This window comes from Monosiga brevicollis, genomic scaffold (assembly GCF_000002865.3).
Source record: "Monosiga brevicollis MX1 MONBRscaffold_3 genomic scaffold, whole genome shotgun sequence".
Classification (NCBI taxonomy): Eukaryota; class Choanoflagellata; order Craspedida; family Salpingoecidae; genus Monosiga; species Monosiga brevicollis.
In genome coordinates, this window is record NW_001865040.1 from 2,286,952 (window position 1) to 2,297,484 (window position 10,533).

At 53.6% G+C, this 10,533-nt stretch overlaps 3 protein-coding genes across 3 annotated transcripts in view; 2 read left to right on the plus strand and 1 right to left on the minus strand.

Annotated features, from left to right (window-relative positions):
• The window catches only part of MONBRDRAFT_23193 (uncharacterized protein), a gene marked incomplete at both ends in the record, with an annotated part of 9,634 nt that extends 8,919 nt beyond the window's left edge, over positions 1 to 715 (plus strand). The window contains one exon of the mRNA XM_001743151.1: positions 116 to 715. Within this exon, the coding sequence (XP_001743203.1) occupies positions 116 to 715 (600 nt within the window). The remainder of the gene's footprint in view (positions 1 to 115) is intronic.
• Positions 716 to 1,571: 856 nt separating this feature from the next.
• Positions 1,572 to 8,328, plus strand: MONBRDRAFT_23194 (uncharacterized protein; the record flags this gene model as incomplete). Its single annotated transcript, XM_001743152.1, has 29 exons — positions 1,572 to 1,693; positions 1,828 to 1,886; positions 2,003 to 2,129; positions 2,248 to 2,344; positions 2,418 to 2,487; positions 2,588 to 2,679; positions 2,808 to 2,828; positions 2,964 to 3,017; positions 3,128 to 3,291; positions 3,372 to 3,459; positions 3,636 to 3,754; positions 3,843 to 4,010; positions 4,093 to 4,216; positions 4,331 to 4,387; positions 4,508 to 4,588; positions 4,683 to 4,734; positions 4,856 to 4,957; positions 5,029 to 5,176; positions 5,305 to 5,434; positions 5,563 to 5,638; positions 5,794 to 5,918; positions 6,600 to 6,672; positions 6,764 to 6,839; positions 6,951 to 7,125; positions 7,266 to 7,614; positions 7,694 to 7,804; positions 7,971 to 8,017; positions 8,095 to 8,151; positions 8,256 to 8,328. Coding segments are annotated over 29 exons (3,037 nt in total), but the record flags the coding sequence as incomplete, so codon positions are not given.
• Positions 8,329 to 8,875: 547 nt separating this feature from the next.
• MONBRDRAFT_23195 (uncharacterized protein) lies at positions 8,876 to 9,427 on the minus strand (the record flags this gene model as incomplete). The annotated part of the gene is made up of 1 exon (XM_001743474.1): positions 8,876 to 9,427. The coding sequence occupies one exon, from the start codon at positions 9,425 to 9,427 to the stop codon at positions 8,876 to 8,878; it is 552 nt and encodes a 183-aa protein (XP_001743526.1).
• Positions 9,428 to 10,533: the final 1,106 nt, after the last annotated feature.

Consider the following 10,533-nt stretch of genomic DNA (forward strand, 5'->3'; position numbering starts at 1 on the left):
TACATTTGGTACCGTGAATGAGGTGGCTGACGACGAGGTGGGCCATCTTTTGTTGATTGAGGAGGCTAGCAAACTCCCCTCGTACCGCGGCTCCGCCTCGCGTCGGGATGCGCAGACCGAGTTGGAGACCTTGCCTGTGGGCAGCTATATTTTGCGCTACTCGGACAACACCAAGCAGTTGGTGCTGAGCGTGCGCTCGCGTTCGCGCGTGCAGCATCACGTTCTCAGCATCAACGCCCAAGACGAGGTGCTTTTCAATGAGAAGGTGATGCCGGGCGCGCGCGATCTTGCGTCGGCCATGCACATTCTGAGCTCTCCAGAGCTTTATCAAGATTTTCTGAGCGTCCCTCTCTGGACAGCTGATGCAGCAGACACGGCCGAGGGGCCGGCGGCGGGGCTCGACGGCGAGCCCTACTTTCACGGACAGATTGATCGCTCAGAAGCCGAAAAGCGCCTCTTGGCCAATGGGTCGGATAACGCCTTTCTGGTGCGCGCTCGATCGGCCGGCTCCTACGCCTTATCCATCCTGAGCCTGAAGAGTAAAGATGCCAAGTGCCACCACCATCTTCTTGAAGTCAACGAGGAGGGTTTGGTGACGCTTAACAACGACCTTCTTTCTCCGCCCTGCACATCGATTGTGGGTGCAGTGGAGCTGCTCCGTCGCGTCCCGCCCGAGAACATCGATCAACCGCAGGTGCCAGTCGCCCGCACTTAGGCCTCTCGTGTACATTCTTGTGCATTCCCATTTCCTTGACATCTAGATGCGCTTTCCTTCTTCATCTTCTTCTACTTTTTTTTTTTTTTTTTTTCCCGTTGTTCGTCATGTCACTGATCATATAAGAACAATCGGTTTCTGCTCGACTTCTTGTTCTGTGCGGTTTCCCCTTTGTTATTGATCACTCTCATGGATCTGCTTTGGTTCTTTTTCCTTTTTCCTTATTTTTTTTTTTTTTTTTTTTTGGGTTCACCTTATCGCTGGCACACGTTGGCTGCGCACATACCCTTTTTGTGTCAGTTTTGCGGTGCGTCTGCATTTATCGCCATCGTCTTCATTTTGTCAAGTGCACTCGTTGTGGTCTCGCTTCCATTTTTGCCGTGTTGTTTTTTTTTGGACGTTGACGTTTCTCTGAACTCGCTTAGGCGGGGATGTGGGGAGCGTCTTGTGGGGCACCTGCTATGCGATGCTCTTTGTGATGTTGCTATAGATAGTTCATGAGATTGGTTACGGCCATCTCATTTTCTTGACACAACCAATTGCCATGAAGGGTCTTGCTCGGCTGGTGAGTGCATGTTCAGCTGTCAATTCGCATCAAACACAAAACACAAACACAAGCAAGAAAAAAGAACACAAAATTTGTCATTCGACACAAAGCAAGCAAATCATCATCAATCAAACATCAACAAAACAAAAGTACAACAACATAAGCAAGTGTACATGGACGTGTAGATCCCATTTGGCTTTGATCACTCTCTCAAAAAGTCACTGACACACGCGAACTTGATTGATCTCCGAGGGACTCGAGCAAGCGCGATCATCTTGCTGGTTCTGCTCGACCTGAAAAGGCGGAATGATGGCTGAGCGCCGTGCCTGGCTGGCTTGTGTGGTTGGGATTTTGGTTGGTCTGGTTGTCGTGAGTAGCGGCGAGCCGCAGCCGTGGATGAATGTTGAGGAGGATCCCACCACGCGTGCCGAGTAAGCAGAACCACTGACGTTCATTTTGACCGATGGACTTTGGCCAGCTTAAACGGCAGCCTTGTTGGTGGTTTCGTCTTGCCGTCCTGATCCTCGTTTGCAGACTCTCATGCCCTTTTGTGCGTCTACTACAGGAAATTGATGCAGGAGATGACTTTGGCCGAGAAGATTGCAATGCTCCACGGTTATAGCGGTATGCGTGCTCAATCGCAGATCGCAGCATCTGCCGTGGCAGTGACAGCCCACCAGCTGATGCCAGTGGCATCTGCGATGCTCACGAACCCCTAATGGCCGTGTGTGCGGATGTAGGTACCTCGCAAAATTACAACTATACCGGCTTTGTCGTGCCCAATGATCGCCTCAAGATTCCTGCCCTTCAGTTGAATGATGGCCCGCAAGGGTTCCGAGCCACCAACAACGGTTACGATCGCACGACGTAGGAGGCCCTGCTCCCTTTCTTTGACCGGCCGCAGGAAAAAAGGAGTGGTCAACTAGTGCCTTCCGCCTGCTCAATTGTCTCTCTTCACTACTCTGTGTGTTCCATGCGTTGCCAGAACGGCGTGGCCCTCCGGCTTGACGATGGCAGCCAGCTGGGACGTGGCCATGCTCTCCAAGTGGGGCGAGGGGATGGGGGCGGAGTTTGCAGCCAAGGTTGGCTTTTGTGTTCATGCTCTCGTAAGCCCGAGATCTCTTAGTCCTTTTCCTAACCCACCGCATTGAACAGGGTGCCAACGTTCAGCTAGGCCCTGGTTTGTGCGTGGCCCGCGTACCGGTCAACGGCCGCAATTTTGAGTGTACGTCAACTTTCATCCTCTGGGTACTAGAGTGACATGACGGATCTCAAGTCCCCAGCTTTGATTCTCATCAAGATGTATTTTGTTGGCACGCGCCCAGATTTGAGCGGGGAGGATCCCTTCCTCGGTTATACCTTGGTTCAGCCGGTCATCCAGGGCATTCAATCGCAGGGTGTCATCGCCAATGCCAAGGTTGGTTCGTGTGCTCCCAGCCAACATTCTTCAAGAACAGAGCAAGGTGATTTACGTGTCAGCGTTGGCGCCATCAACGCTTTAAGCGCACAGCGCTCACGCCCGAACATCCCTCTTTCTGAAATCAGCACTATGTCAACAACAATCAGGTATGTTCCTTCCTTGTAACTTGAAATGGACTTGGTCTAGTCGACCATCTGCCGGCAAATCAGCCGCTTGATCAGGTGCTCAAAGCTCAATTAGAGCCAGGCCACTGATGAATGGCATGCCTGGCTGCTGCATAGGAGACTAAGCGGACGACCGTCAGCGAAAATGTGGATGAGCGCACACGATTCGAGGTACACTGCGCCGTAATTTTTAATTTTTTTTGGCCGGCTGTCCTCCCCCTTTGCTCCGCGCTCCGTGCTGCTCTTCCTTACTTGGTTGGGTTGTGCTGTGCTGCTCCAAGATCTACTACCCACCCTTTGAGGGGGCCATCAACGCCGACGTGGGCTCCTTTATGTGCAGTTATAACAAGATCAATTCAGCTTGGAGCTGCGAGAACAATGAAACTCTGAACACAGACCTCAAGCACCGCCTCAATCCCGACAACAAACGTTTTTGGGTCATGAGGTACTCGTGCTGCCTACCCCTGTTTCTTCCCCTCACCTGCCTCGCACGGTTTCGTTCATTACTGGCATGCTGTGTCGCAGCGATTGGGGGGCCACGCATAGTACCTCGATTGACAAGGGCTTGGACCAAGAGATGCCGGGCGACTCCCACATGGGAGATACACTTGCTGTATGTCCATGCCTGCCAACTACTCGACCCTTTCTCCTACATGCTGGTTGAGCCCCACGAGTCGCGGAAGATAAAAGACTACAACATTGTGCAGTCGTATCGTCCTCGGACGATCTCAGTTCTGATTCCATGCGCCCCCACCCCGTCGTGCGGGTTTGGCGTGCTACGGTCGGCAGGACATGGTTTCCAACGGAACCGTCCCCATGGCCTTGATCAACGCCTCCGTCCTCAACATCCTAACACCCATGTTTAGCGTCGGTCTGTTTGATAAGCCCAACACGGGTGCCTTCTCCAAGTGCGTCGTGCTTTTGCTCTCGTTTTGCTTGGGTCTCAAGACGTGGATCGTGGTCCACTGACGTTGGTTGGGCCATTCTTGCGTCTAGCAATGTCACATCAGATGCGCACAACCAGTTGGCTCGTGAGCTGGCGGGCAATTGCCACGTCTTGCTACAAAATGAGAACAAGGTCCTCCCTCTCAATGCAGGAACCGCCAACACCACCTACCTCATTGTTGGGGCACAGGCATGGAACCAAACTATTGTTGCTGGCGGGTACGGTCCACGTGCTTCCAGATGATAGAGGGGCATCTGCTTTGCTTGCAGCAAGGCACTGACTACAAACGGGTTCTTGTAGAGGATCCGGACATGTCGACATTCCATACATGGTCACGCCACTTGATGCGTTCAAGACGGCCCTCGGCTTTGGGCCCACACGCAACAATCAAGCTGGCCAAAAGGACTGTGTTGTGGAAAACCAGGTTGGCAGTAGCTTCTGTGTAGGCGTGCGGGCCATTCTCCAAGTGTTGGTTGGTACCGAGCTTGGTGGTTCGTCACCAGCACGTCTCACACAAATGTGACGTGTCCACCACCAGTGCGTGATCTATCTGGACGGCAGCGATACGGATATGGTTGCCAGCACAGCTGCGGAGGTTGGTTCTTTCAATTGCACAACGCAGTGACCCTCTCTGTCCGCAACAAAAATACTCTCACGTCAAAATGAACATTGACTGGATCGAACCTTGCTGCGGTGTTCATGCTCGAACATGCAGGTTGACTATGTTTTGGCTTTTGTGGCCACCACTTCACACGAGGGCGCTGACCGTGCCAACCTCAGCTTGGCCGGTGGACAGGTGCGGTTTGGCACATTGGTGCCATTGTTGATGAGCCTTTTCGTCCCAATCTTCTCCGCATAAGAGCTCATTGCTGCGCTGCAAACACGCGCAGGACGAATTCATCATTGCTGCGGCCTCGCACAGCGACAAGGTGGTGGTCATTGGTGCGTCACTTTGCTTTCGACAAAAACGTTATGCGGCATGTTTGCAAGTGTTAGCTTTCAGAGGCGAGCGAACGATCGACGTGGTCGCCTTGTCTTGATCAAACCCTTACTCCTCAACTAGTGACAACGCCTGGAGCCATCTTGATGCCCTGGTCGGCGGACGTGGCCAGTATTGTTGTCAACTTTATGCCTGGTCAAGAAGGCGCCAATGCCGCTGCTGATGGTTTGTGCGACATATTCGCGTGGACTGCTTGCATCCAACACCATCCCAGCTCATTGGCTGTGGCACGGCAGTCTTGTTTGGCACCGTCAACCCAAGTGGCAAGTTGCCCCTAACCATGCCAAATGTGGAGAACGAGGTCGGCTTTACGGAGCGTCAATATCCTGGTCTTGACGACGCTGCCGAGGCGTACTATGATGAGCGTCTCCTCATCGGCTATCGGTGCGTCAGGGATTTGTTGGGTGCTGACATGAACCCTCCTTTTTTTTTTTTGGTCGCTCTTGTGCCTTGTTGTGAGGGCATGAACGTTTGGAGCGAGGAGCATTCATGGTTTTTGCGGAACTCGACAGCTGGTATGATGCGCACGGCATCGAACCGCGCTTTCCCTTTGGCCATGGCTTGTCCTATGCTGCGTTCAAATATGACAACCTGACCGTCAGCAAGGATGAAGTGGCGTTCAAGCTGACCAACATTGCTGAGGTGGGTGAAATCTGATCGGTGTGCAACGTCGTTCAAGTGGTCGCGCATGGCATTGCTGTCCATTCAGCACTTTGAATGAGCGGTGCCACGAGTACACATGTGACGCTGAATTGAATACCTATGTCTAGGATTATGGTGGTGAGGTGGTCCAACTCTACCTTGGCTTCCCTTCCAGCGCGGGCGAGCCCCCTAAGCAACTCAAAGGTGCGTTCCTGAGGGCGTACAGTCGGTATCTTTGAGAACAAACCAAATGCAAGACCTTGTACGCCACTCTAACGGCATGGCCAATACATCCATGCAATCGTCAATGCATGGCTGTTTGCCTTCTTGTCTCTGCCTCTCTTGATTGCCCCCAACAGGATTCACCAAAGTGTTTTTGCATGCGTTTGCCGAGGCGGAAGTCAAGCTGCCTTTGCGCAGCCGTGATCGCAGCGTGTGGGATGCTAGTACCCATTCATGGTCCGAGGTATCTGGTGAATTTCAGGTATGTCATGCTGAGGCCAAGCATGGAAGGGCATTTGTGCTGGTGCTTTCGTCTTGTGGCGATGCTCTCATTTCTTTCGGCCGTTGTCTGACACCAGGTCTACGTTGGTTCGAGCTCGCGAGACATTCGGCTCACAGGTAGCTTCACCAACTGACTTGGTCAAGACGCGTGCGCTCCCTCGTAATAGCCTGCTGTCATGAGCTGTTCCTAAAGCCTTGGTGTCTTTCTGCTCGCTCTGGTTGAGGAGTATGAAAAACAAATCTGGTTGATGTCTTTTGAGGCTTAATGGCTGGTACGCGTGGTCACTCATCAGTACAGGCTTGACGTTTTAGCGCCGCAAAAGCTGTGTAGCTCGCTCCTCTCTTGTCACAATTGACGTCGCTGGGTGAGAGTAAGAGCCCCATCTGCATTGCATAACGCCTTTTAGAGCCCAAGGCGGCGTCGAAGCAGCGACATGCCGTTCATGAGACTGACTGACTGACATCTCTCATGTTGTATGGGATTTTTGTGTGTGTTGATCAAAATTTGCTTTCATAACAAAATGTTTGGAGCCTTTTTTTTTCAGATACAGAAAGAGGTGCAGCGAAGGGCACCTGGGGGGTTTTTTTTTTGACGGCAGCTAGCAGGATGCATGTGGTTGTGGTGGGCGGCGGTATCATTGGGGCTTGCTCGGCGTATCAGCTGGCCTGTCGTGGAGCCAAGGTGACGCTGATTGAGCGCACGGGTGTTGCCTGTGCAGCTTCGGGAAAAGCGGGTGCGTCGTCTGCGGCTTTTGCAAAAGGTTGCATCTCGGGTGGCTGTGCGTCGCTCATTCCACGGCAAATGCGGGGGGCATGGCAAAACAGGAGGGTTTCTGGCCCGTGACTGGTGCAATGGAGGACCACTAGAGTCCTTGGCTCGTCGCAGCTTTGATCTTCACGAGTAGGCTGATTTGGCTTTCATTCCTGTCGTTGCCGTCTGACCACCACCCAGGGTGATGCGTGCCTCGTTGTCCTTGCCTTATGAGCTGTGTGTTCATGCCGGGGCTAACAGGCAGCTGGCTGCGGCCCACGGCAATCCCTGGGAGTATCGCCGACTGCGCACGGTAGGCATTAATGTGCTCAAGTCAGCAGGGCGACCTTCGCCTGCGGTGCCGTGGCTGGATGGCGGTGCTGATGGGAAGACGGAAAACATGGGATCCACGGAAAACACGGCACAGGTGACGCCGGTAAGTCGCGATGATGCTGACAGCTGGCTGGACTCTTTCTTGAGGTCTGAGATCCAAAGGCAGACCTGTTAAGAGCACACCCCGTGCCCCATGGCGTGTCGCCAAGAAGATCTCACAGACCAATCGTGCCACTGGGACAGGGGTTGTTTACACGCAAGATGGTGGAACTGGCCCAGGAGCATGGTGCGCGAGTGCGAGTGGAAACCGTGATCGGACTGAGCTATCGGGAGGGGCTGGCCGAGGTGTGTGGCGTCCAGTTGGCCACGGGGGAGGCTGTGCCAGCCGATGCGGTGCTGCTTTGCATGGGACCTTGGAGCGGCCAGTGCCGAGAATGGGTGCGAGCGATCACAGCGCCCAGAATTGGGGGTGAAAAGGCCCATTCGATCGTGGTGCAGCCTGGACCAAGGGCGGACATTGATGGAACGGCCGTTTTTATCAATTACACTCGTCGGGGCAAGATGCAGAACCCGGAAATTTATCCACGTCCAGGTATGGGCGCTCGGCAAGCAAGCATGTCGGCTGCCATGGCTGCCAAACTCACCCGTGCAATGGTGCAAAATGACTGCAGACGGCAGCGTGTATATGTGTGGCGGGACACACGCGCACACGCCGCTTCCTGCCAACTCGGCTGACGTGGTGCCTACAGAGGGCATTGGTGCTGAACTGAAGGAGATCATGGGTGAGTGGGGTGCTTTGGGCGAGGCCGATTGTGACAGGCAGGATAGACATGGCGCAGAGGTGAAGATGACATTCGAGGGGCTGCTAGATGGGGTGGGCCATCTGGGTGGGATCCGGTCGAAACCTCGATACGCTAATGCTTCTTGCTCGGTTGAATATGGGGGCAGACGCATGCTCCAGTGCACTGCAAGATGCTGAAGTGACTGTCGTGCAGGTGCGAATCGGCTTTGGTGCGTGGCGGGAGAGGCTTTTGGTCGCATGCTCATGTCACTTTGAGTGTGTGGGAGATAGGCATGCTATCTACCCATGCCTGACTCGGGCGTTCCATTTATAGGGCCGTTGCAAAAGGTACGTTGCAGCCGCGCCCCGACTGCTTTTCGCAGCTAGGGCGATGCTGTCCGCACGTCAGCGTCTGAAGGGGCAGGCTCATTCGGTGATTTGCTGTGTCACAGGGTCTGTTTATGGCTGCGGGCCATACTTGCTGGGGAATCCTCAACGGTCCCGCTACGGGTGAAGCGATGGCCGGTGAGTGCGGTGGGGAAAAGGCGCTTGCCCTGACTTGCCTCGCGGATGCTTCTTGGGCGCGAGTGTCTGATAGATTGGGCCTCTTCTTTTTGCCATTCTGCCATGACCAGACATTATCTTAGAGGGGACAGCGCGGCACGTGGATCTTTCCCAGGTGCAGCCATGGTGCGACCAGTAGTCAGCAACATGCACGCTAAGAAGAGGAAAAGGAGAAAATGGGCTTCCAAAGTCAAGCAATCGACGGATCGGCGTGTGCTGTGTCATCAATTCAGAATCAAATGTCTCACAATCAAGTGTCTCACAACCAATGACAAAGCGAGGCGAACATGAGAAGGGTAGAAAGGGTCTGGTGAGGGTCTGGTGAGGGTCTGAAGCAGTCAAAAGCGGAAAACCTGGCCTAGTGCAGGGCATCAGAAACGAGCTCGAGGGCGCAGCCCTCCTTCATTGAGCAGGTCCGATGCAGATTGAAGCAGGTGGAAATAGCGGACATTGGCCTTGTACAAAGTATGCAAGGTCATCAGGGGCGGAAATTGGTGGCGGGCGAGGTTCATGATGGCTTGCGCACGACCCGCTTGAAGTAGCGGGGGTGCAGGACGCCGTCTTGTCCAGCCGTGAGGAGCACGCGGTTGCGGGAGATGAAGACGGGGATACCATCGCGGAGCACTTGGTCGAGGTCGAGGTAGATCCAAACGTTGCAGGTGGTGCGCATACCAGAAATCACCTCACGGCTGCCCGGCTCGGCAGTGCTGAAGTGAATGTGCTGGCGGCCCATGGTGCGCAAGCCCTCGCGCTGAATTTGGGCCCAGGCGGCATGATAGGTGCCGTGGACAACCACGGGCCAGTCTGCTGCGCTCAGGACAGGATCAAGAAGGCTGTCCTCTTGCACATTGAGCGAGTGGCCCTGGGTGGCGCGCACGCGCAGGGGGCCCTCGCGCAGTTCGAAACGGCCCTTGGCATCAGTGGCGACAATCTCGCGAACCGTGTCATCGTCCAGATGGCGCAGCTTGTCATGGCGACGCAAATCAGCAGTATGAACAAAGCCATCCTTGCTCATGGGAACGCCTTCCTTCTCAGCGCCGTGTCGCAGAAGGTACGTCATGGTCTTGGATAGCCGTGTGAGTCGTCGGTCCGCCATGATCGTCGCTCCTTGCTCTACTCTAAACTCAAGTCAGAGGAAGAAAGGGAAAAGGAAAAAAAAATAAAAAATAAAAAACGAATGAAAGCGTTTGGTGTTGCGCGTCGATCGATTGATCGCTGCGAGGCTGTGGTCTGCCTTGAAGAAGTGCTTGGGCAGATATCCAAGAGAAAAATGCCACCAAAGAGCCAGTCCCACCCACGAGATCAAGTCGGTGCTGTGAGGTGCGCGCCAGAGGGCGGGAGGAGGTGGAGTCGAGGTGCGCGCAAAAACTTTTTTTTTTGTTATGCAACGGCACCAGAATGTACCTTAATATGTTGTTCAGCGGGATAGTTCGGTCACCTCCTTGAAAGTAACATATGTATTCCCTTTTTGTAACAACATATTGCTCTTGGGATTGAGGCAGGTGCGATTAATTGGCAGTCAGTATTTCGGGTCGTGCTCGGCGATTCTGTCTGCTGTGCGTTTCAAATCAAGCACAGCAGAAGCGCTAAATTTTTGCGGATCAAACGAGGGTGCTCTTGTGTTCATACGCTTCCTGTGGATGCCATAGCAGCCCAAAGACCAGAAAATCATTTATTTTGAAATAAATCCCATTTCTTTTCCATACGAAACTTATTTGGCTTTGACTCTCTAGGGCTACATGGCTCTGATTGGTATGTCAAATGGCAGCGCCATAAGACGAGTCAGCGAAGCAATGAGACAACTTGGTGGGTAGAAGCAGATGGACAAGACAAGTTCCGATTGATCAATGGTCATTCAAGGTTTATTTCGATTGACAAACGCCCGGGACGATTTTTTTTTCTAAACACTTAGTAAGCAAGCTGTTTCCTCATTGGGTGGACTTAGACGATTTTCTCTTCTTGGGATGTGGTTGCCACTGCGCCACTCGTGCAAGGTGTGTTCGACGTGGAGACCGAGTTTGGACGATTGATGGGGAAGAGCTACGGTCCACAGCGGCGCTTGAGGCTTCTCGTGTTCGCGCCTCGGTACTTGCATGTGATGTCTCTGATGCCGCCGTAGACGGCGTGGTGCACGGTGGACTTGTCACCTGAATGCAATGATGAAGA